Below are 26,537 nucleotides of genomic sequence, written 5' to 3' on the forward strand. Positions count from 1 at the left end.
TCAGTCACGCTCGTCAAGAAAGTGAGTGAAACACACACAAACACACATTTTTATCAAATAATACGTCATTAATAGCGGTTCACTTACGTGATTTGGTACGATTGCGTTCACATCAGCAGCGAACCGTACCGGAGTTCACTTGAACCGTACCCCAGACCACCCTTTTTAAGCGGACTCGAGTACAGTTCGCGGGTGCGCACCAAAAGTGCTAGTGTGAAAGCACTCTCAGATACTCTGCTAAAAAACATTGGTTTTGATTATCATGTCTATCGCACTGAAATCATGCGTTTTAAAGCCATAACAGTTTAAACTTCTGATATACGGTGATATACAGCTGGAATAGAAATTGCATGTTTATATTAGATCGTGTATTAAAGGTGTAGCAGCGTAATATACAGTACTTATAACTGCTGTCTACGCTGATAATATGACCCAAACAATAAAATAAAAGCAGAGATCACTCTGCTCATCCAGAATAACATCTACAGCGTTAATAAAAAAACATTTCTTACTTGAATGCTGCTTTTAAATGTTCTAGCGTGAAGATAAACGTGGCGGATTGTGTGCGGCTCACTCCTGGCGGGGTCTCTGCTAATAGGGCACTGTCCGTCAACAGGGGCGGGGCTTGTAAAATGTGACATCATATTTTATGGATTCTGCGAACAGCTTGTTCTGAGAAACTGCTTATGATTTATGGGGATAAAAAAAGGAGCGGGCGGATTTTTATCATTATAGGGTGTTTGTGTACACATTCTGCCAACACACAATTATGTTTAAACAAGTAAAAGTGAATTTTGCATAATAGGTGTCCTATAAATTTGCGATAAATGCAGGATAACAAGCATTTTAAATATTAATTAATTAATTAATTAATTAATTAATTAATTAAAAAAAATTTTTACGACTGTTTTTAAAATATTAAGATATTTTTGCAGTGTAGAAGCAATTAAATGATAACATAGTTTAAAATAACTGTAAATATACATACAGTAGGCTTCAAAGGATGAGAGCACAAGTTAAACTTTTGATTAAAAAATTTAATAAATAAAATAGAACATACATTTTTAAAACTCATTTAACAACACAACATGTCTTTGTCTTATTTTTTTTCAAAATCCTAAAACTCTTTTTAAATTGAATGTTGATTCCCAAATTATCAGTGTTCTCAGACCTTTGCACCCCACTGTATAAAAACAACAGCATATGAAGAATAAAGCCTTATTGACAGTGACCTGCAGTGACAGTGTGCTTGTTCATTCATCCGACACACACACACACACACACACACCAAGATGAGCATAAAAAAGAAATGATCAAATCACTGTCCAAGAAACACACGCCAAGTCCCAATCCATAGGCCTAGCAGTGCCAGTGGCACCACCTGCCTAAATGACACGCTGTTGCCATAGATACGAGGAGTGGGGGCAAATACGGGCAGGCAGTTTATAGCTGGACACAACACATGGCACAAGCACAAAGCATTTCGGTCATATTTGAGACTCCATGTGCCTTAATCAGAGCGGCGCCGACACCACACACACACACCTACACAAACCCAGCAGCGCTCATTTCTCTTTCTCTCTCGCTCATCACCACTCAGACCGGCTCTTTCCCCTGATCTACGGCATCAAAGACAACAATCAGTAGAGTGAACTTAAAAAGCTCCGCACACACAGTGCGTCAGAGAGAGAGCAGGGCTTTTATATATTGACTGTGAGACCTTATGAAGCAGCCAATAACTTGCAGCCGTTTCTTAGAAACGTGACATTATAAAATAGGCACTGAATGGCCCCTGACCTGCTGTCAGGTTAGCGTTTGTGTGCGTGTCTGTTACCTGTTGGCCGTGGTAGAACACAGCTAAAAGGAACATCGCCATGAGAAGCAGAGACGTTTCCTTGGTTCCCAGGAAGCTTTTGCTGTAACCAGAAAAACAGGACAGAAAGTCTCATGAGTTCTGCAGCATGTTTATAATGTCCACAGTGCAGTTAGCTAAGAGAAACATCTGTCATAAATGTCATAAAGAGCCTTGATGATATAATCACAGTGTACACTGTTTGTCAAACACTTATATCTGTTATGAAAAAACGATTGGTTTGTAAAGGGGTCATGAACTGCATGAATTACTTTGTACTGTTCTCTGAGGTCCACTTTTGGTTTTTTTTACAACAAAAAACATAATTTAGAAGTAAAAGGCTATTTTCTATCCTGTTTTTAACCCCCCTCATCAGAACACTCTGTTTGAATAGGTGTGGCGGATTGTAGACTCAGAAGTAAATGCCCACTGCTATGATTGACTAATAGTTGTGTATGTTTGATAGCCTACATCCTTCATAGATGGACACTGCTGTGATAGGTTAAAATGCATAAATACTCAGTATATAGCAAACGATCGGTAAAAAAAGACAAAGCAATAGTGACCATGTAATAAAAACAGTTACTCACACTTGTGTGGTGGGACATTACTGTCGGATCCAATACAGCCGGAACAGCATTGTCTTTTAGTTTCAATCTTTCTGAAAATCCTGCGTCGAATTGTGCCTTGTTTGCAAACGAATCCACGGTAAAATGAAGTTCTTACTGACGTGGTCTGGCACTTCATTAAAAATAAAGTTCATCAAATAAAATGTATCGTTTGGTTTCTGCATAGACATGCGTTCGCCCCTCTCGTTATTTACACTACATGCGTGAATCGGTGGGTGGGGCTAAACAGGCAGTGATGTAGAAGCAGGCGTTGATCTTCTTCTGCGGAGGCAGTGCTTATCCATGCTATTAGATCATAGAGTAGCACATTCCACAAGGTGCCGTTTTGGCAGACTGGCTTCAATATAAGCTGTTTTTAAACTAACGAGAAAGTTTTGAGATTTGAAACTCACAGGATGTTTTTATAGCACAATGACCTCTTATATGTCAAAAGAGATTTTTCAGTTCATGAGTCCTTTAAGGTAGTACCTTGTTTAGGATTTGGTTCAGAGGCTTAGTTCTTGTTTACGGGTTGTATTTGGTAGTTGGTTTTATCCTTGTGATTTACAGTGTTCTCATTATAGGAGTAAATGTGGACCACAATGATGATAGCTATGGAGGACGGATTTTTAAAAAATTATAATAATTATTATTAATATTATATAAAATTTTTAATGTTTTTTAAAAAAGAAGCCTCTCGCTCACGAAGGCTGCATTTATTTGATCAAAAATACAGTATAAACAGTAATATTGTGAAATATTATTACAATTTAAAAGAACTCTTTTCTATTTTAAAATATTGTAAAATGTAATTTATTCCTGATGGCAAAGCTGAATTTTCATCATCATTACTCCAGTCTTCAGTGTCACATGATCATTCAGAAATCATTCTAATATGCTAATTTGGTGCTCAAGAAACATTTGTAATTATTATCAATGTTGAAAACAGTTGTGTTGCTTAATATTTTTGTGGAAACTATTTTTTCATAATCTTTTGACTAACATGAAGTTCAAAAGAACAGCATTTATTTGATATACAAATCTTTTGTAACATTGTAAATGTCTTTATCTCGATTTAATACAGCCTTGCTGAAAAAAAAAACATACTGATCCAAACTTTTGGCAGTGTATGTGGGCGGTAACAGAAGTGTATGTGCATGTCATCAGACAGCAAAATTGCAACCCTTCCAGGGTTTAAACCTATAAACTTACAGCTGCCAAACTACATTTTTGACCACCAGGCCACACCACCCACATTTACTTTCTGGTTTAGAGTTTGAGGTGTCCTTTGGCGGAAGACAGAAATTTATGACTGGCTGACGTCAATCATAAAACATGCAGAAATCTATTAAAGCACGCGCAGTCTGCTACTTTAGAAACAGCATGACATTTATTGCTCTTATAGTTGGTCCACGTCATCTTACGAACTTGCTTGAGTCATCACACTTACGTCCATACTGTTAAAGTGTGATGTATAATTTTTGCTCTTTATAATTTATTCCTTAATGGCTCCTGAATGGCACAATGTGGGAGTTTGCATACCTCTGATTAAGTGTAAGTGTGTCATAGCGGATGAACAGTGGCGTGTAGAAGGCCTCGGTCAGCACTGCGTAGATAGCGATCATGATCAGCAGGATGGCCAGCTTCAGAACCGAGTTCAGTCTGAGAAACACTGCACACGTCACCATCGCCAACACTCCAGTAAACACGAAATACTGTCAATAAACGGGCAGACAACCTCAACATTAGCAACCCATCGCTCTATGTACAGTGAATGAACTGATTTGAAACAGTTTACACATTTGCTAGAATTCTATCAATCCTTTTAACAGACTGAAACTGGCAAGAAGCTGTGGGTCTGATTGTGTGGGAGGCAGTGGATGAAAAGACCTCTGGGTAGAAGCAGATATCGGGGATTGAGGCAGATGCATTAAACGTCTGGTTCCTGAATGAGCCGGATTTATCGAAATCACACCAAAGCTACGATAAAAGAGAAAGAGAGTGCTAATGTTAGAGAATTGATTGTATTTGAGAATTAATCTGTATAAAGAGCAATATAATTACATTTCCAAGAACTTTCTAGCTATAGGTTTATGTAACTGAAAGATGGCTGATATAATATTCTACTGAAAGCAGAAACTGATAATATTCTATTAAAATAAATTAAAAATATAAAAAAAATTAAGATAAAATGTTTTAAATATAATTTAGGCATCACAACATTATAAAATACAGTATGAAAAACTGATGTTTATTTTGAAATTTGATAAAGATGAATAACTGACTTTAAGTGTTTTTAAAGATCAACTTGATGATGGAAAGTTATTAAATAATAAAAAAAAAAATCCACATTAAATATAGACTAATACAATGCATTTGAAAAAATTGCTAATATCAGCCAATAACCAATATGATATTGATATGAGTCAAAATCTGCTAAAGGGCAATGATGGAACAATAGTTTTTAATGATTTTACACTATTATTTACAACAGGATCTGTATTTTCATTGGTTTAAATAAAAGATTTTTGTTATAAGAGACCATAAAAATAACTTTGTGCATCAAAACCTCTCCTGGTAAAATAAAAAAAAATAAAAAAAAGTGAACTTGATTTTCGAAGTCAACGAATTTGCGACAGCTAAATTTTAATTAAAATTTTTAAAAAATTGACAAGCCAAAGCTGTCAGTCTCTGAGTGACGTAATTTATTTAGGCCATGAAATAAAATTAATTGCAAAATGCAAAAAGCATTTTGAACATTTTATAATACCCAAAAAAGATTTGCTAGATTTAATTACCCGTTTGCAGATTTTGAGCTATGCATTGTGCAATCCTTTGTCACTAGATTCTATAATGAAAATAAATTAATATATACTCCACAGTGGGACTATTATTCTTGAGTTGAAATTGGTTCAGCTCACAAATTAAAACTTTATATATCCACGATAACATTTGCAAGAGTATAATGATGAAATTACAAATACAATAAAAAATGTTTGCTCACTATGTTGATCATGGCAGCCAGGAAGTTGATGAGGATGGAGAGGAAGATGACGACGTTCCGTGCAGCGTACGTTTCGTTCACCCAGCAACATGCTTTTCGCAAAACCAGAGGCAAACACTTATAATCCTCCGCCGTTGTCACAACAACAAGGCAACAGTGCAGCAAGATGAGGACGGAGAACTGTATCACCATAGTGACCATCCTACAAACATGAGCGATCGCATATTATATGATGCTCTCGTGGGAGTAATCGAATATTCGAGACTGGTGTGGATTAAATTTAATTGAAAAAGCCACATCGAACACTATAGGAAATATTAATCCATGGCTTCTATATGCAGTATAAACACAAACAGATCATGTGTCAACCTCAATGTCTGTGGTGGTCATGGCCATCAGTATATCTACATGTTTTACCTTGCAGAGGGAAGTAAGCTCTGTATTCCAGTGATGAAGAAGAGAACAATGAAGGCACACACAAGATTAGACTTAAACACCTCGTCTCGCATCTGGGAATACTGTAGAGGAAACACACACACACACAGAAAAGTAAGGACAAAAATTCCTCTTCACATGACGACCACAATGACACCATGAAAGCAATGCTAACCACATAGGAAAGAGCAGGGTAGGTGCTCATAAACACACATACACACAACTCCTGTGCTCTCTGGGTTAGTGAGAGGACGTGTGATGTCAGGGCATCATGGAGGCAGGGCAAACCAAGAATCTCAAGCACAGAGAGTGGCACAGAGTCAAAGGCCAAGCAGGGGGCAAAGGTCAACTCAAACGAGCAGAAATGAGGTAAGGGACAAATAAACAGAATAAAAAGCATTTTTAACTAAGATGAAAACATGCATGGTAGCGGATCATGAGTAACCCGAAGGCCCGTCTGTGGGCAAATCCCGGTTGTTCAGGAAGAATTAACGTTCATCAGAGATGGTGATTAAAACCAATCAATTTGGAGACTAATCCAATCGGCTAAATTCATTATCCTAAGTGTTGATTTAAATTCACTCTCTTTTTCTTTGTCAGAACCTGCTGATCAGATCAGGAAACAACCTTCTTGTCAGACTAATGGCCAGAGCGACTCTCAAGTTAAAGGGTTAGTTCTCCCAAAAAATGAAAATTCTGTCATTAATTACTCACCCTCATGTCATTTCAAACCTGTAAGACCTTTGTTCATCTTTGGAACAAAAATTAAGATATTTCAATATCTTCGTCGTTCAAGGCCTAGAAATGACACATACATTGTACACATACATTGACTGACGTGGAAGAGAAGAAATCATTGAATAAAGTTATTTGTTTTCTTTTCACACAAAAAGTATTCTCGTAGCTTCATAAAATTATGGTTGAACCACTGATGTCACATGGACCATTTTAACGATGTCCTTACTACCTTTCTGGGTCTGGGAACATTTCGGTTGCGTTGCTGTCTATGCAGGGTCAGAAAGCTCTCAGATGTCATCAAAAGTATCTTAATTTGTGTTTGGAAGATGAACGAAGGTCTTATGGGTTTGGAACGACATGAGGGTGAGTAATTAATGACAGAATTTTAATTTTTGGGTGAACTATCCCTTTAACAGCTCAAGAACTGTAGCACAATTCATGAATGAAACATTCAGACCATGTCATAAAAACAATCTTTTTGGAGTTTTTTAATCATTTTTGGAGCTGTGGTCACTATATATGAACTGTCATTGAATAACTTGAAGACTCTTCAAAATATAACATTTTTCGTTCCACAGAAGAAAGCCTGATAGTGAAAATAATAACAGAATTGTGTTTTGGGGAGAACTATCCATTCAAGTGATCTTAAAAGTAAATTGCATTGTAGTGGTGTCAGAAGTGTCATCGCTCCTGCTAGAAAGCCCAAATAAAACTGGTGGCAGATGGTTTCTGGGACCATTAATTTGGTGCAAATTGCTCTAGATAGATGGTCCATCTGGTTGACCATCTTGGACCAACGAGAAAACAGCAACCATGCTCTAAAAACAGCTGGACCACCTTAACTTGTTTTTTTTTTCGGATGGGATATAGTAATTGAGAACATTTTAAACCGCTGTGCATGTTCTAGAAAGTATCGACTGCTGTTGCTGGCACATAACGTCCTTTAGTTTACTCATGACAAAAACACTCTCTCGCCTCCTTCTCTTGCACCTCCAAAACAAAAATAAAGCAAAAAAGAGAGAGTGAGAGAGCAGAGAGGGAGGACAGGATGGCTGGAAGGTGGGAGCAGGCTACCTTGTGCTCCAGCAGTGCTTCTCTAAAGGTGAGAGAGAAGGGGGAGATATGTTCTTGGCGGAGCTTGTCCCCGCTGCGCAGGGCGATGGTGCTCTGCATGCGAGCGTTAATTTCCTGTGAGCCGGCGCGCACATGCAGGGCTTGAGCCAGGTGGTTGGGGAGCAGGTTAATGGAGTGACGTGTGAGCGCAGCCAGAGTCTACAGAGGAGAAGCACATGCAGCGCCCATGAGTCTGAGAGTGTTTGTTCGTGTGTGTGTGTGTGTGTGTGTGTTGGTGTGTATCTGTTCATTCAAGAGCTCTGCTCAACATGAATGTATGACAATCAAAGAAACATTAGAAAAGGATTGCACAAACACATGCACGATTACTTATCTAATGTAGGACAAATGACAGACTTCTAATTTTTTATATAAGGTTATTATAATTAAATATGTATCAACCCAAACTCTGTGCCTAAAAGAAAACTTTTGCATTATTTAATTTTTGAACTGTTTCCCCACATACAGCATCCCCAATGGTGGTTTTGCCAGATTTAGTTCACTTCTCATGACAATTTTGTCCCCAAACGACAGCTAAGTACGTACGCACACACACACACACACATAACACTTGCACATAACATGATTATTTTTTGTACAGCGAATGCTCTGGACTGTAAGTAATAGGCTTTTCTAACTACCTACAGCTCAGCCCATCTTTTAGAGTGGATCTAGAAAATCAACACACTATTGCAATGTCTAATAATTCCACTGCCTTAATGCCGGAAAGCCGGACCTTTTATATCAGATATTTTAAGATTCAAAATATGAGGCTGTTCCAGTTAGTTCTCTCTGCTGGAAAATCCAGTTAAAACCAGGTTTATTGCTGATTTTTCACGGTTTATATATGGTCTATGGTTGATTGATGGTGGTAGACCACCTTGGGTAAGGAAAGAACCCTTTATCATGTGCTGAAAACACCACATTGTGTTGATATTACCTATTCAAGCTATTTTCAGCAACCTTTGGTGGTCAAAATTGTTAGAACACTTGGCATATTTAAGAGGTTTCAGTTTTTGTTGAACTGGCCATTATAATATCCATAAAACGAACTATTGCCTGAACTAAGTGCGATGGAAGAAATCTGCTGGAACATTGAAAATGATGGACTTGCCCCCTCAAAATCTGGACCTCAACCCCACTGAGCAAATTTGGGGCGAGTTGGAAAATAAACTGGACAGATCTATTGTACATTCAAAGGAAAGCCTTTGGCTTGAGTTGCAGAAGGCATGGGATAACATTAGTGTTGAAATTCTCAGAAAATACTGTATATTGTCACTATGCCAGAGAGATGTGCTGCTGTAATTGCTGCAAAAGGTGGGCATGCCAAATATTAAAGTGGAAAAGTGGATAAAAACAGTACGACTCACTTCATCTGATATTTGTTGTGCTCAGAGCAACCATCTGCATGTTTCATGAACATTATGAAATGAAATCATGTTTTGGAGGCAAAAAAGGGTCAATATTTTCAGATCTGTCAGGTGTTCTAACAATTTTGGCCATCACTGTATATCATCCAATGTCAACTGATCCAAATCCAATACCAAGACAAGACTGTGTCACATATATGCTTCGAATATAAACAGCTTGGTTGATAATAATGTGAGCAATTTAGCTTGGCTAATAAAATAAAAACTATTAAATAAAAAATAAAAAGATAATGTCACTTTTATTTTAAAATGTTTAAATTATGCAACATTTGGAGGTTGAATTTCCAGAAAAAGTAACTATATCATGATATAAACTTTATCACACTATGACACAGGATTTTGTTCATGCAGCTCACCTCTAGTAAACACTTGTACAATATGAGGTGACACACAAGATTTCAATAGCTCAGAGGTTCATATGAGGATAGAGGTTAAACAAAAATATCACTCGCCTTAAACACACTGTACAACATCAGGACACAAATGAAAAATGGCATGAACAGGACCTGGCTAAGTTCAGGCCACTCAGCTAAAGCTGATGACTGTACAGGGAAAGGGAGGCAACCTTACATGAACTGCAAAATGTTACCTCAGACTGGTTATACCATGGCTCTGTTCCAAATTCTAGTTTTTTTATACTGTTTACATGAGACATCCTAAGTGGTCCCACATGGGCAGCAACGCCCATGCAAACAAACTCACACACCCAAGCAAACAGTGCGCCACACGTAAAGTGAGACTTGACTAATGCAAGTGTCTAACTAGTTAATTCAGCTGACTAATGTGTCTTCCAAACAAAAGAGGGCAAAATGCTATTAAAACAGAGTATGATATTTGCAAGTTGCTAAGCTAAACACTCAATACTTCAATAAGCACAAAAATATTGCACAATAAAATCGTCATGTTTCTTAACAGAACTGAATAAAATGTGTATTTTTTATAATCTACTGAACATGTCCCTTGAATGGTGGCTCTTGCTTATTCATAAAACCCATTTGTAAGATGCTTTGTTCAAACCTGACAGAATCAGCCAACCTGTTTCAAGACGGCTGTTTTAAAACCATCATGCTGTCAAAAGTGATTACATGGAAGAATGGGAGAAGACCTCCATGTGTGTGGGTCACCAAACACATTTCTTTACAGCAAACCCAGTAACAACCATATATATCACATATGTGACCCTGGACCACAAAACCAGTCTTAAGTCGCTGGGGTATATTTGTAGCAATAGCCAAAAATATTGGCTGAAACAGTTCTACGCCGCCATCATTGAATCTGTCCTCTGCACTTCTATAACTGTCTGGTTCAGCTCAGCTACCAAATCTGACCTCAGAAGACTACAGAGGGTAGTCCGGACTGCTGAGCGAATCATTGGTACAACCCTCCCTTCTCTCCAAGAACTGTACTCATCCAGAGTGAGCAAAAGGGCTGGCAAAATCACTCTGGACCCCTCACATCCAGCACACTCACTCTTTGAACTGTTGCCATCTGGTCAACGCTACAGAGCCCTGATAGTAATATGCATTGCTAAGACTTCATTTGGATGATTTTAAAGGCGATTTTCTCAATATTTTTAATTTTTTGCACCCTCAGATTCCAGATTTTCAAATAGTTGTATCTCGGCCAAATATTGTCCTATCCTAACAAACCATACATCAATGGAAAGCTTATTTATTCAGCTTTCAGATGATGTATAGATCTCAATTTCGAAAAATTGACCCTTATGACTGGTTTTGTGGTCCAGGATCACATATGTGAACTGGAAGTAAAATTAAATATTTTTTTCTCTCTCCATCACAGTGTAGGCATGTGTTGTATTGTATTTGAGCGTGATTAACAGCGGAAATGTCAGCACAAGGGTGGAGGTCAAATTGAAGGATGACTTGGAGAGGATATTGTATAAACAGGATCTGACACAGACGTTTGATTTTGTTTTGACCGCTGAAAGTATCTTTAAAGAGGACTATCATCTGTGCCGTGAGCTGGAGCTGTGGTCACTGTGAGCCGTGAGTCATCTAGAGAAACACTAGAATTACAAAACTCGCACACAGACTGACTCTCATACATACACAATGAATGATCCACACACAACATACATAGACAAGGTGCTGTTTTACCCAAAAATTCATAATATACATACTGTATACTTTCTTTTCTCATTTTCTGGTCTGTGGAAGAAAAAAAGTCTTATGGGTTTGCTTATGGTACATGGGTGAGTAAATGGAGAAATGTTTAGGTGAAATATCCTGGCGTTTGTTTTAAAACAAGACATAATAAAACATTTCACAAAAACATGCTTGCTTGTTTTAAATGATAAAACTAGATATAATGGAAACAAATTTTCAAATTACATTCACTGAAATAACAATAAAAATTTTACAAATTATAGCAAATTTTCAAATCATTTTTTGGGCCCTGTATATGGACTTTTCATTCATCAGATGTTAGTTCTACAACAGTGTTTGCTCATGTGTGTAATCGGAATTATATTAACTGATGTGGGCAAATCTGCTGAGATTAGGCACTGTTAATCTACTGTTAGCACTGGGATTTCCACTGAAAGAGTTTTTAAATACAGATGTGTGTGAGAGGTGTATGACTGCCATGAGTGCACTGAGAAAACATTCAATAAATGTTCTTTTAACAAGTAAAAGGAATGAAAATTGACAATATCTTATGGCCTTGAAGACCTGAAGGGACTTTTGACAAGTTCTTCTATATTCAATAAGAGTTATTCTCTCTAGCAATTGCAGAGAAGAGTTCTGACTTGGACACAGTATTAAGCCGCTTAACACTGTTCCTTACACAAGGTTGTACAGCAATGCTAAAAACAACAATACACAAATGAAAAGTAACATAAAGCAATGTTCAAATATTTGGGGTTAATAAATTTGCATTAAATTGATCAAAAGTGATGACTTCCACTTTAAAAAAAAAAAAAAGTAAAATAAAAGTTCAAAACTAGCACTCTCTATTTCTATTATATCTACTTGTTTTTTTATTTATTAAAAAAACTGACCCTCTAACACTAGCATTCTCTATTCTTTTTCTATTCTATCTACTTGTTTTCTTTTTTATTTATTATTACAAAAAACTTTTATTCATCAAATAACCCTAATATTAAGATCAAGCAGCCCAACTGTTTTCAATAATGATAATATTAAGAAATGTGTCTGTGGCACTGAAGACTGGAGTAATGGCTGATGAAAATTAATCTTTGCCATCACAAGAATAAATTACACTTTAATTACATATTAAAATACAAAGCAGTTATTTTCCTATTGTAGTAATATTTCACAATATTAGTGTTTTCACTGTTTTTCTTATCTAATAAATGCAGCCTTGGTGAGAATAAGAAATGTCCTTCAAAAACATTTTAAAAATCTTACTGAATGGATTTCAATTTAATAAATTAATTTAATACAATTATGATTAATCATGCCCCTTAATGCGTCAAATTATACTTTTAGAGTGAGTAAAGAGTGATTTACATTCATTAGCCTCATGCTCATTTCTCTTCCAACAACTATCAAAAATTGCTCCTGCACTTCAATTCAGATGAATGCAAGGTTTACTTTTCAATCTCACTGTGAACAGATTAGCAACACCGCTTTTTTTCAATCAAGCTGAATATGACTTTTATCCTGACTAAGGTGTTTGCATCAATGTTTTCTATTCTGGTTGAGGTATTAGTCAGATAATGAACTGAATGAAACTGAAAAAATCTGGGTGGAGTAGAAGAGATGGAAAAGCTTCTGGGTGGAGAATCAATTTGAGTTCTCCTCAATAATCCCAAAGGTGGAGAAAAAGATTTTGAGAGCTCTGATGCTTTTCAGAGTAGCAAAGCTTCCCGGAATTGCTTATGGGATGGAGTTTAAATGGCTTTTAATAGTGTGGTCAGATGGTAGAAGTCATGGGCAGGGCTCCAGACAAAAAAAAATCACTTAAGGCTCCTATAAGAAACAAAACTAGACGCCACATTGTTTTTTTAAGTGCCACAAAATAAATGTGTTTTCTCTCTTTGTTTTTAACCACTTTTTCAGTCATACTAGTCATTCGTTTATGTCTCTCCTCCTTTTACAGCATTAGCATTTTAATCCATCTTGTAGATGTCCTGGGAACTAAGGTTCACTTTTAAGGACACTGCTTCTCTGCACTTCTCCGTCATTTTCGATCTCTCTTGCCGCTACAACTGGAGCTGCTTTTAGCAGTTGTGCCGTCAACGCTGGTGTTCGGCAGAAATGAGGACTGTTTGAAAGTGTTTTTTCCTCTAAAACTTTCATGTGCAAAACAAGTAGGAAAAAAGGCATTAACAAGCAAATTAAGTCATAACCTGTAAATTTATATAGTCGCCAGTGGCGAACTCAGCAAAAATATCACTCGCAAATTAATATTTTTGGTCGCAAATGGTACCGTTTTAGGTGCAGTCTGGAGCCCTGATGGGTCAGGGATACTACGATAAAAGAAGAGACTCTCTCTTCTTCTGTAAAGTCTTTGGCTCTACCAACATGGAGGGGCTCCAATAAACAAATACCTGGTTAGTAATATATTTCAGTAATATACAGCTTTAAACCTGGAGAGCACAAAAATTACTTTCAGTAGTTCTCTCAAAATTTTGATCCGTTTTTTGATCTAGATTTATTTATTGATTTTGGAACACAGGCATTGCAGAGGTTTTTTGGCTGATCAATAGTAAATGCTTTCACTACCAAATACAAAAGACAAGGTCTCTGTTAAACTCCAAAAAGAAATACTCTCAGGTTGCAGTGTTTATATGCATGCGTGTGTATGTTTTTGAGTCCACACAAATTACACACAAAAACACAAGGACTGAGACACTAAATCCATTAACAGAACCACCCTTCGGCAGAACACACACCCAAACTAAAACACACAATCACTCACTCACACACACACACACACACTGTGGCTGCAATGCGTCACTGAGGACAAAGCCTGAACAGGGAGACGGAGAAGAGAGTGGGAAAGGATGTGAGATAAAGGAGAAGAAAAGAACAGCAGATGAAAGAGGAGAGAGAGAGAGGGAGGGATAAACGGAGTGTGAAGGAGAAAAAGAATCCTGTTACTGCCTTACAGACATTCCTGTTGTCATGGAGACCAGCCCTATAATCTTACATACACACATGAACATGTCAGCATACTTCTGTTTGAACACATCTGGAATAGCTCAGACATACACACACACTCGTCTAATTAATGTGAAGGCTTGTGCACTCAGCTGATGTGTAATTGGCTGGTTGCCCTGCCAGTCATACAGTGAGAGCTCTTTGATGTGTTAAGATGACTGCATGACAAAGGCAACAAAAGCGCCGCATTAATCAAAGACAACATTCCCTTATGTTAACCACGTCTCCATAGCAACAGCCTGGCAACTCGGCGCACACCAAGAGAGAGTTCTGCATCATAATCAGCAGCACATGCCACAGAAACCTTCTAGAACATTGTTGTGAGCCATTCAACCCTGAGAACCCTCCAGAACAGTGCCCGCCCTACAGGCTAGAGAACCCCTCCAAAACACTGTCCACGTCTTGCAACCTTGACAATCCACAAGAATGTTGTCTTTACCCTACAGCCTTGTAAAAACTCTAAAACCGAGGTGTGAAACTCAGCTCCTGGAGGGCCACTGTCCTGCAGAGTTTCGCTCCAACCCTAAATTTACTCACCTGATCAAGCTAATCAAGGTCTTAGGAGTGCTAGAAACTTCCAGGCAGGTGTGTTGGAGCTGGATGGAGCTAAACTCTTCAGGAAAGTGGACCTTCAGCTGCTAAGTTTGACAACTCTGCTCTAAAACACTGTCCCTTCCTTACAACTTTGAGAATCAGCTAGAACAGTCCTTACAGCACAAGTTTGAAAAGCAGCTGAAATTATCCTCCTGCCTTACTTGAGAACCCTCCAGAACCCTGTCCCCATCTTAAAGTCTAAAGCACTCAAAAACATTGTGCATAGTCTACATCTTCGAGAACCCTATAGAATACTGTCACTACCCTACAGCTTTGAGAACCATTTAGAACACTATTTACCTTAAAGCCTTATTGGAACATTGATCCCGTCAACAGCCCTAAGAACCCACTTGAATGCTGGCCCTACGTCTCAACATTGAGAACCCTTTAGAAAACTATCCTCATCTTACAGCCTCGAAAATCCACTAGAATACTGTTCGCTGGAACTCTGTTCCCATCCTACAGCCCTGACAATCCACTAGAACATTATTCTTACCCTTAATCCTTGAGAACTCACTGGAACTCTGTTTCCAGCCTTGAGAGCCCACACAAAAACTGTCCTTACCCTATAGCCTTGAGAACACTAAGAATCAGTTAGAACATATTCCTTATGAAACAAATTTGAAAACCACATTGACAATGTGAACCCTCCAGAAATCTGTCCATACCCTAAAGTCTCGACAATCCATTAAAACATATTTCCTGCCCTACAGTTTTGAGAACCCTCTAGTACACTGTCTTTACACTATATTCTTGAGAACCCGTTACACCATTGTTTTTACCCTTCAACCATGAAAACCCTTTACACCTTTGTCTTTACCCCACAATCTTGAAAACCAAAACCAGGTTCCCAGGAGCAGGGTTGAAAACTTATGTTCTAGAACCTTCTTTCTACAGCCTTAGAAACTTATCATCTATTTTTAATAGCCCTTTAGAATCCTTTAAAAATTGTCCTCAACCAACAGTCTAGATGGCCTTGTAGAACACTATCCTTCACCCTACAGCCCTGAGACCTTCTAGAATAGAGCACTATACCTGTCCAACAGCACTCAAAAAACATGAGCCATGCTAAAGAGATCTAGAGACTTCTGCTTGTACACTGCTTTTTCATGGCATGTTACATTAACATTGAGGCAGGAAAACTGTTCTAAAGGATTCCCAAACCTGCATGCCAGAAACAGTGTTTTCAGAGTATATATTCACATTTGAACCTTCCTTGGGGAGCTACCGTCGCTGAGTAGTTGTCTAGATTTCTAACTTCAGTGTAATTACTGATCTACTGGGTGTAGAACATCTAAAATCTTAAATTAGAATCTTCATGTAAAGAAGAACATTTAGGGGCCGTTCACACAGAATACATTTCTGCATCTAAAAAAACATAAGCAGGGCAGAGGAATGGAAAAATAGTCTCCAGACACATTTTGTATTTCATTTTGAACTTGCCATGTTTTTAGAATGCTGTGTAATGTGCAAGTTACTGCAAGAGATGCAAGACACAAACGGAACGGTCAAAGATGTCCGTCTAATGCATATTTACAGAGAAAATCAATGGATAAGGCAGCACAGTGGAATGCAAAAACATTTTCCGTGAATGGCACTTTACAAGCCGACTTACAGACCAGATCGCCATATAGGTTATGAAGTACCTACACACAACTATCCAGAACAAACCAACCATGCAGGAGGAACATGAAAGAAAACAGAGAGATGTGAAAATAAATCAGAAGCTCACACTGAAATGAAAGACAGGTACAGTGAACAGATACAGAGCCTCAATTTAAGCTCCATTTGCCTGCTGTGTGTGTGAGGTTCAGAATTGCTGAGGTTGCATTAATGCGTGTTTTCTTAACTGTGGTTGTTTGCTTGTGTGTGTTTTGCACTCACATTCTGTTTGCCCACTATGTTATGAAAGGGAAGTTCAGGGCTCCATGTTCCCTCCGTGAAGGAAGTGTTAGAGGGTCTGTGATCTGATTGGTTGGTGGAATCTCTCATGATGTCCTCCGGCAGCGTGAGTAAGCTCTCCTCTGGCTGCTTGATCAGGAAAGTCTCAATGTTATGCCTGCGCAGGAAATCATTGCGGTCCTTACCGTGACCCTCCTCCACCTCATAATCGCCGTTCAGACAGTCTAGAGCCGCTTTAGAGATGTGGATCCTCCTGAGGGGGTCGAAATGAACTACAGATTCATCTCACACATCCAAAACAAAACAAAAAAAATTTTTTTACATTCGCATGAGATGGTTTTTCGGGCAATTTCGAAAAGGAAATATTTCACAAAACTGCATTGGAAACAGTTTTTTTTTTGCATTTACAGGTCACCTGATGTACGTAAAAATCACATGATCACTCTTTATATTGTACTATAACCTTCAAGAAACCCTTCATACATGGCCGCTCTTATGTATTAGGGGCTTTCCTTGCTATAAATGCTTGGACACGTCTGTGGTGCATCACGGCTCTGACATGGCAATATTAATCGTTTGAATAAAAATAATGGATAGTGTGGTGGCTGCTAGTGAATGGCTTAAATTTTGGTCTGTTCACCACAAAAACTTATAGTATGGTTTCAGAAGATGTGAAATATTGTGCATGAGTCATAGGGATCACTTTTAAGATGCTTTTTGTCATTTTGGAGCTTGAATGACCCCATTCTTTACTCACATTCATTAAAACATTGGAAAATCTTCTGAAATGTTTTGTGTTCCATGCAAAGAAGAAAGAGGTACAGGTTTTGAAAGCTATGCATCTGCGAAAACAATGTTAATTTAGTACTTGCATGTGTCTCCTGAGCACTAGGCTATTATATCCACACTCATTTTATAGATATATAACTCTACTATGTCGACACGTCTCATTTGTGTCTATTTAAGCAATAAAATTTCTCAGCAATCTGGTCAATAACCTGAGCAATAAAATCTTGCTCTTGGAACATTACATGCTTACTGAAACCCTGAATCACTTATTTAGTGTTGGCTGGCAGTATAAAACATGAAATGTTTCATTACCTGATGGTTTTGATCATGCTGAGGCCCATCTCAACACAGCAGTGGGCATGATCCGGTCGAGGCTCGGGAAGGCCAGAAACACAATAATAACAATCCCCTAGTATCTTGATCCTCAGGCAATGATGCTCCTGAGAGGAAAAGGAGAAGACATTTTTACATTTAGTATGATAAACTGTTGACAATATTTTTATTTAATACAATTGAATCAATCAAAATACATCAAGTTATCCCAATAAAAGTAATTAAGGGAAAGATTAGGTAGAAATAGCTGCTAAGTAACAATTGCACAGTTTCGCATTTTACAGTGTGAGAGGGATATATGAGGGTTTGAGCATTTATAACCGTAATTGCCCTATAATTTCCACTGCAGTCTCTATCTGTTCTGGTTATCTCTTAGCCTGCCAGGTTTTTGTGTAGAGCTCAGAGAGGGTGGTAATTAAGGCCGCCACTCACTCATTCGGTCTCTCTGAGATCCATTACTCATGCCTACTGCCATATTAACATCTTTTCACAGCTCAGTAAATGGCTGTATGGAAACAAAGAGTCGTTACGTCCGTAACTGTCAATTGTCAATCGCTAAAAACACCACCTACAGCTTGATTAGCTCTGGACTGGCTCATGATAGCATGTTTGAAGCACTAGTGCTAATCTGCAGGCTAAGTGAATGCCTTTTGCATAATCAATACCAAACGGTGGGCCAATTTAATGGATATAAACACAGAAACTATAGCATTAAATGCTAGTGTAACAACACACTCCATACTCAAAACATCAACATTACGTAATGTCACTAATAAAGAACCCAATAAATTCGAACTTGAACCTGCTCTTAGTTGGATTGAGCCTTACAGAAAAAGTACTGTGGTAATATATTGATGGTGTCAGATGGTAATACCATGGTATTTTTATATACACACAACTCTTCAAAAGTTTTTGAAAAAAGGTCTCTTATGCTCACAAAGGTGCATTTATTTGATCAAAAATACAAAAAAAACAGTAGCATTCTGATCATTTTGAAGTATTTTAAAATGTAATTTATTCCTGTGATGGTGAAGCTTATAAGCAGTCATTACTCCAGTCTTCAGTGTCACATGATCCTTCAGAAATCATTCTCATATTCTGATTTGCTGCTCAAGAAAAATTTCTGATTGTTATAAATGCTTTAAAACTGCTGTGCTGCTTAATATTTTTGTGGAAACTGTGATACTTTAAGATTCTCTGAATAGAAAATTCAAAAGAACACCATTTATTTAAAATAGAAATTCTAAGGCATTATAAATGTCTTTACTGTCAACTTTGATCAATTTAATGCACACTTATTAAATAAAATGTTTGAATGGTAGTGTACCATTAGTAGCAAATAATGACCATGCTCATATTATTCATAGATTTCTGTAGGTCAAATGCTAGATCATGCTGCTAGCAACATCAAGGTCATGGATTAGTTTCCAAGGGAACAGACATAGTGATAACATAATATGGTACTCCAATATACAGTAATTCATTGAATGTCATGGCATAACCAGGGTATATGTTCAGAAACATGGTATTTCCGTGGCACAAGTTTAAAAAATATACCAACTTTTGTCAGATGTTTAGTGTTTCTATATATACATTATATCACTCATTTAGATCATATGTCAAGTAACGAAATGGTTAATATACATTTCCCATTAGGCAATGTGAGGCCACAGAAGAAGAATAAAGAGCTAGGGAGAGACAGACAGCAAGAGAGCGAGAACGATTTTTGGAAGATAATGCTGCTGACAGGATCTTCGGAGTTCAAAGTGTTGTCAAGATGTGGCATGACGCAAGCAATCAAAACCATTACATCTGTAAATGTTGAACATGACAGCTCAACTGCACAGTTAACCAGCACAGCACTAACCACACACATGTGACATCTCTAAATAAACATTGCCATCGGGAAAGAAAATGAATACTGCTCATCACGATAAACACTGCTGCAGAATTTAATACACCAGGCCTGCTCACATGAGTGCGACGGCAGATTCACACAAACATGCGCAAGGACACGAGGATATTTAAATATGACATACTGATACAACCATCTGCAAGCACACATATGCCACATTTGAATATCTGCATTATGCATCAGCAAAAATAAAGTTATGGTTGGTTAATCTCCAATGATTATTGTACTGACTCATGAATAAGATTATTGGAGAGTTGCAGCACAAGGATGGAGTTTAATATTCTTCATAATGCATTTATTTCCTCCTCCATTCTGAACAACAGAACAAAAAAACACATTTGTTAAATACACAAAATCAATCTGCCCGTATAAATGTGTGTAAGTAATGTTGTTCTTTCTTCCAAGGGCAGCTATCAAGATTTGCACTAGCTGTTGACAGTTGTACCCTTGCGCTAACACACACACACTCATATATCAATGTCGTTAATGTTGGGGACGCGGCCACAACATTTTTATTTATGTGACATTTGCAACAGGCATTTAGCACATCAGTGCACTGTAGGACACGAGGGAGGGTGAGCCGGCACATATTTCAACCTCCTCTGTATTCTAACTGAACTCAGTTTATCTGGTGCCACTATAAACGCCAAGCCAAGATATGCTGGCACTGCCCTTGGCACACAAACATAACACTTCTCTTTGTTTCACATATACTGCATCAAATATGTGCAAGCGAAGCAGGAGTGTAACAGCAATTTTCTGAGGTAAACAGAGCTGACTTATGTGAATAAAGCACTAAAATAAGCCTAATTTACATAGAAAGGTGTGTTGAATGACAATGACTTAAAGGGATAGTTTGCCAAAAATAAAATTGTCATCATTTACTCACCCTCATGTCGTTCTAAACCTGTACATTTTTCTCAAGAAGACATTCTGTTTGTTTTTTTGTCCATACAATGTAAGTCAACTGGGTTGTTTTGAACCCCCACTGACTTAAATTGTATGGACAAAAACATTTCTTTAAAATATCCTCTTTTGTGTCCCACAGAAGAAAGAAAGTCATACAAATACAGTGCAATAAATCAGTGCAGACGGTGCCTGGTTAAACTGGATTACAGGAGGATAAGACACAAGTTTGTGAAAAAGATCAGAGTTTTTGGGCTGAAATGCATAAGTGGATCAAATATTTAATGAATTTGTTCTTGAGTATTTAATTTTAATAATGAAAATGGTTATCATGAGACGGCCACTGATAATTATTAGTATTAGTAATGAGCTATTTTCTGTCCAGTTTTTAACCTCCCTGATCAGAACACTCTGTTTGAATAGGTGTGGTAAGTTCCGAGTCGATTGAATAGATTCGGAAGTAAATGCCCACTGCTATGATTGGTTTGTTTGACAGTCTACGTCCTTCACAGACTGACGCTGCTGTGATTTAGGTCAAAAACACATAAATAACTCAATACATATCAAACGATCTGTAAGAAGAGACAAAGCAATAGTGATCACGTAATAATAAAAGTTACTCACACTTGTGTTGCAACATGACTGTCAGATCCAATTTAGTCGGCACAGCATTGTCTTTTAGTTTCAATCTTTTTGAAAAACCCACGTCAAATTGCGCCTTGTTTGTAAACGAATCCGTGGTAAAATGAAATGAACAAAGGACCAAGGTCTTACTGATGCGGTCTGAAACATTAAAAATAAAGTTCATTCAGCCTTTCCTAACTTTGGGATCAGAAAGAAGGCGACGCAAACACTGTTTTCCCACAACTTGGCACTGCACAGTGTCTTCTTGTCTTCAGAGCATCTTTATCGCTTGGTTTCTGCATACACCTGCGCGTTCGCCTCTCTCGTAAACACTACATGCGTGAATGCATGGATAGGGCTAAACCAGCAGTGATGTAGAAGCAGGCGCTGATCTTCCTTCGTGGAGGCAGTGTTTAGCCACACTATTACATCATAGAGTAGAACATTCCACAAGCTGTCGCTTTGGCAGACTGGCTTCAATATAAGCTGTTTTTAGACTAACGAGAAAGTTTTGAATTCTGAAACTTACCGGATGTTTTTATAACAGAGTGACTTCTTATATGTCAAAAGATCAAGGGAATTTTGGTTTCTCGGTTCATGACCCCTTTAAGTAAGCATGAGATGTAACGTCTAAGTAAAAGAACTCCTTAACTTAAAAGTGCTAATTGTTTTGAATGTCAAGGTAACCTCCTTACAGAACCATCAGCATTTCATGGCAATACTTGGATATCAAACAAACAATATTAAATATAGGCTCACAAGCCAGAGGCTAATTGTGATATCCAAGATATAAACAGCATGACTTAATTTCCAACTGCTATTTCAAGGACTATTACATGTTTTGTACCCCAAATGACACCGTGATGTGGCTTGCAGATTGTCATGTATGTGTGTTAGGTCACTTACGTGTGCCAGTCGGTCAAAGCGTGCAAAGAGTTCGTTGAGCATTCGTACGAGTTCCTGAGCGGAGAGTGTGGTGGAAAGATTGGTGAAGCCCTTCACATCAGCAAAGAGAATACTGCACAAAACACACATGCACATAAATCAGCCAGAAAAAAAATCACATTTTCAACATTTTAAAGCCGATCAGTGAATTTTAAAGTGAGATAAAAAGGCAAAACTTCATAAAAATACAATTATACAGCTAATTGTACTGATAAGTTTAAATATACTAGCTATGCAAGATACACTATTATTTTTTTTTTATTAATTAAATTGATCAAAAGTGACAGTAAAAGCATTCATAATGTTACAAAAGATATCTATCTCAGATAAATACTGTTCTTTTGAACTTTCAGTTTATCCCAAAAAAATCACAGCTTCAGCAAAAATGTCAAGCTGTACAATTGTTTTTAACATTGATAATAATGAGAAATGTTTCCTGATCACCAGATCAGCATATTGCCTGATTGATTTCTGAAGGATCATGTGACACTGAAGACTGATAATTTGCCATAACAGGAATAAAGTCTATTTAAAATACAGTAAAATAGAAAACAGTAGTTTAAATTAAGTAAAAACTCACTGTTTTTACTGTATTTCTGATCAAATAAATGCAACCTTGGTAAGCAAGTGATGCTTTTCAAACATTAAAAAAATCTTACTGACTCTAAACATTTGAACAGTAGTGTACCTACACAAATAACAAACAGATTACAGAAATTATGCTGTGGAACATGCCATTTGCATACATTTCTATAGGAAGGGATTTCGTGTTAAGAACAGATTAATTGACATTAATTTTATTTTTTTTATGACAGTACATGTATTCTGTCTGTGATCACTCTGAATACATTTATGTTATTACATATATGTGACCATGGACCACAAAACCAGTCATAAGGGTCAATTTTTTGAAATTGAGATTTATGCATCATCTGAAAGCTGAATAAATCAGCTTTCCATTGATGTATGGTTCAATGGATTGTTGATGTATGATTGTTAGGATAGGACAATATTTGGCTGAGATACAACTATTTGAAAATCTGGAATCTGAGGGTGCAAAAAAAATCAAAATATTGAGAAAATCGCCTTTAAAGCTGTCCAAATGAAGTTCTTACCAATGCATATTACTAATAAAAAATTAAGTTTTAATATATTTACAATAGGAAATTTACAAAATATCTTCATGGAACATTATCCTAATGATTTTTGCCATAAAAAAATTGATAATTTTGACCCATACAATGTATTTGGCTATTGCTACAAATTTACCCCAGCGACTTAAGACTGGTTTTGTGGTCCAGGGTCACATATATTATATAAAACAATTTAGTAAATAGTGTAAAAATAAGGGTAAGCCATTAAAAATGGCTAAAATGGCTTCATTTAGGCTCAAATGGCCATGGACCGGCATTTTTAGGGCCTAGTTGGTGCTCTTATGGTGACTGACTGTGCTTTACTGAGCTACTTGTTTGGGTTATAAAAGAGAGTGACTCAGCCATAATCAAGGAAGACTGAGTCATAACAGCGGGTGACTGAGCCGGAATGGTGGGTGACCGAGCCTTAATGGTGGATGACTGATTCAATTCCATTTGACTCTCTTCTATTCTATTCATGATGACTGTACCACAATGGAATAAATTACCTCACGTTCTCATAGCGGTGAATGTAGATACGGTGAAACTGGTGCTGTAGGGTCTCGTCCTCCACGTTGGTCATGTCATTAATCATCTCCAGCACTACGAAGCGTGGCAGCACCGACAAGACCAGACGCTCCTAACACAGGTGCAGCATGGGTAATGTGCTTCATTAAACATGGACTTAAATCATTCAGTCACTGAATGCACACTTACACAAACAAAAATATAATTTTCATATTATACACATCAATTCCCTTTGAGTTTCAACCTGTTTACCAATTCAACTAGTTTACCAGTCTTACTTTTAAACTACTTCCAAATGACAAGGTAGAATTTCATTAGGAAACAGTTTTTTGCATTATTTTATTATTTAACCCAACACATTACAATGTGATACAGTTTCCTTTTACTGCAATAACAGCTTCAAGTCATTTTTATCCAGTGTTAGTTCCCTTAATGGTTCACCAGTCAATCAAATAACCCCAGGCGTCCAGCACACAGGGCTAAATATAAATGCATAACAGTGTCTAACATAATTTCCCAAAAATTTAAATGTATTTATAATTCAGTACAATGTGCTTTTACAAAACACTGCATAGAACATATGTCTGCCAAATACATTAAAGCTGAAGTGTGTAATTTTTTCATAACTAAAAGTAATTGCAAAAAAATATTTTTTCAAACAGATTTGACAAACAGTTCCCAGTTTTCCGTTGGTTGGACTCGAAAACAATGCCATTGGTTGAGCCAATATTGTGCTGTTGGGCTGGTCAGATGCATAAAGAAACAGCAATCACAGCGTTTACACTTTTCATGGGAAATATGACTAACAGCTGCCTCTCCACATTAGTTTGGCTGAGGTAGGAGAAAGTATTTTCAAATATCAAAAAATTTCACACCTCAGCTATAATTGACCTTTGTGACGCTGCATGGATAAAGAGCAGGCACTGCAAATTTGCATTCAACAAGCCAGAGTTTGTACTCTCACCACTGGCTGGGCTAAAAGCAGGGGAAATTTGGATAGATGGACATACAAAAGAAGAGGAAATGCAAGCGCACACACACACACACACAGTGGTACCAGCACGGGCTCCACTTGACTGGCAAATAAAACCCACTTCAGCAAACAGCCGGAGAGCTCTCAGAGAAAGAGATGGGTGGGGGGAGACGGAGAGAGATTCCCTAAGGAGTCTCGGAACCTTTCTACACTAGCCTTCTCTCCCCATGAGATGCTGTACTCATCTTTAAATCAATTACTCTCACCCATTGCGGCCCATTGCTGGTGAAGGAGTGTGATATAGCAACATTACGTTTGTGCATGAGTGTGCAAACACTTTTAAAAGGTTGGGGTCAGTCAGATTTGTTTGGAAAGGAACTGAATATTTTTCCTCAGCAAGAAGGTATTAAACTGATCAAAAGTGACAGTACATTTATACTGTTACAAAAGATTTCTATTTCAAATAAATGTTGTTCCTTTGAGCTATCTTTCTCAAAGAATCCTGAAAAAATGTATTACATGTTCAATAAAAAAAAATCAGGCAGCACAACTGTTTTTACATTGATAATAATAAATGTTTTTTATCAGTGAGGATCATGACTGAATACTGGAGTAATGGCTGCTGAAAATTCAGCTTTGCTATCACAGAAATAAATTACATTTTTAAATACACTCAAAAAGAAATTTTAAACGATAATAATATTTTACAATATTACTGTTTTTGTATTTGTAATCAAATAAATGAAGCCTTGTTGAGCAAAAGAGACTTATTTCAAAAACATTGAAATAATCGTACCAACCCCAAACTTTTGAACGTCAGTTGTACGTGTACAGAACTGTCTTTTTTTTAAAACTTTTCTTTGTGTAGTGTTGTACAACCATTCACCATAAACAAAAAAAAATACCATGGAAACCACAGTTTCTGACAAAACGCCCAATGCAATGATGGCTATACTGTAAAATCATAATAATAGTTGAATTTCTTTTTTTGATGGCAGTGGCCAATGCAATGCTAATGTAAAACAGAATTCAAGCAAATTCATAGCACAAACTTATACAATTATTTATTTAAATTTAAAAACAGAAACGGTTTACCCTTCACTGACAAAGCTGCTGGCAGAATATTTCTCTTAATTGATCAAAAACACAGTTAACAAAATTGTCAAATATTGGCTGATTAATTGGTCTGTATGACAGATACATGTCTATCACTAGGAGTAATTGGTATTTTGCCAGAAAGTATGGTTAGCATTGCAATTTGTTGAAGATGTTATTTGGTTTACCACACGTACAGTATACTTACACTTCCTGGAAACATCCTGAAGCACATGAGCCACAAACACGTTTACACGTGTCACGCAACTGTGTGTGAAGGAAATGTTTAAAGTTTGCGAACACTAACCTGTCGCTGGTTCTCGGTCTCCAGGCGGAGACGTGCCTCGATGCACCTGCGTGTCTCCAGAAAGGCCTGTCGCTGGGCGCGGTCTGACAGGTAGCTGATAAACATCCCTGCAGTGTTTATACATAAGAACAGCAGCACCTGAGCTAACAGCTGAAGAGAAAGAAAA

General features: G+C 37.4%; 1 protein-coding gene across 1 annotated transcript in view; it reads right to left on the reverse strand.

Moving 5' to 3' along the window:
• The window catches only part of LOC107749169 (adenylate cyclase type 8-like), a 50,166-nt gene that overhangs the window by 12,821 nt on the left and 10,808 nt on the right, over positions 1–26,537 (reverse strand). Inside the window, 11 exon segments of the mRNA XM_016564275.1 lie at positions 1,835–1,916; positions 4,003–4,175; positions 4,351–4,440; positions 5,465–5,666; positions 5,882–5,982; positions 7,712–7,909; positions 16,806–17,181; positions 17,922–18,052; positions 22,297–22,408; positions 23,978–24,108; positions 26,372–26,521. Of these exon segments, the coding sequence (XP_016419761.1) occupies positions 1,835–1,916; positions 4,003–4,175; positions 4,351–4,440; positions 5,465–5,666; positions 5,882–5,982; positions 7,712–7,909; positions 16,806–17,181; positions 17,922–18,052; positions 22,297–22,408; positions 23,978–24,108; positions 26,372–26,521 (1,746 nt within the window).

This window comes from Sinocyclocheilus rhinocerous, unplaced genomic scaffold, assembly GCF_001515625.1.
Source record: "Sinocyclocheilus rhinocerous isolate Xijiao unplaced genomic scaffold, SAMN03320098_v1.1 scaffold919, whole genome shotgun sequence".
Classification (NCBI taxonomy): Eukaryota; Metazoa; Chordata; class Actinopteri; order Cypriniformes; family Cyprinidae; genus Sinocyclocheilus; species Sinocyclocheilus rhinocerous.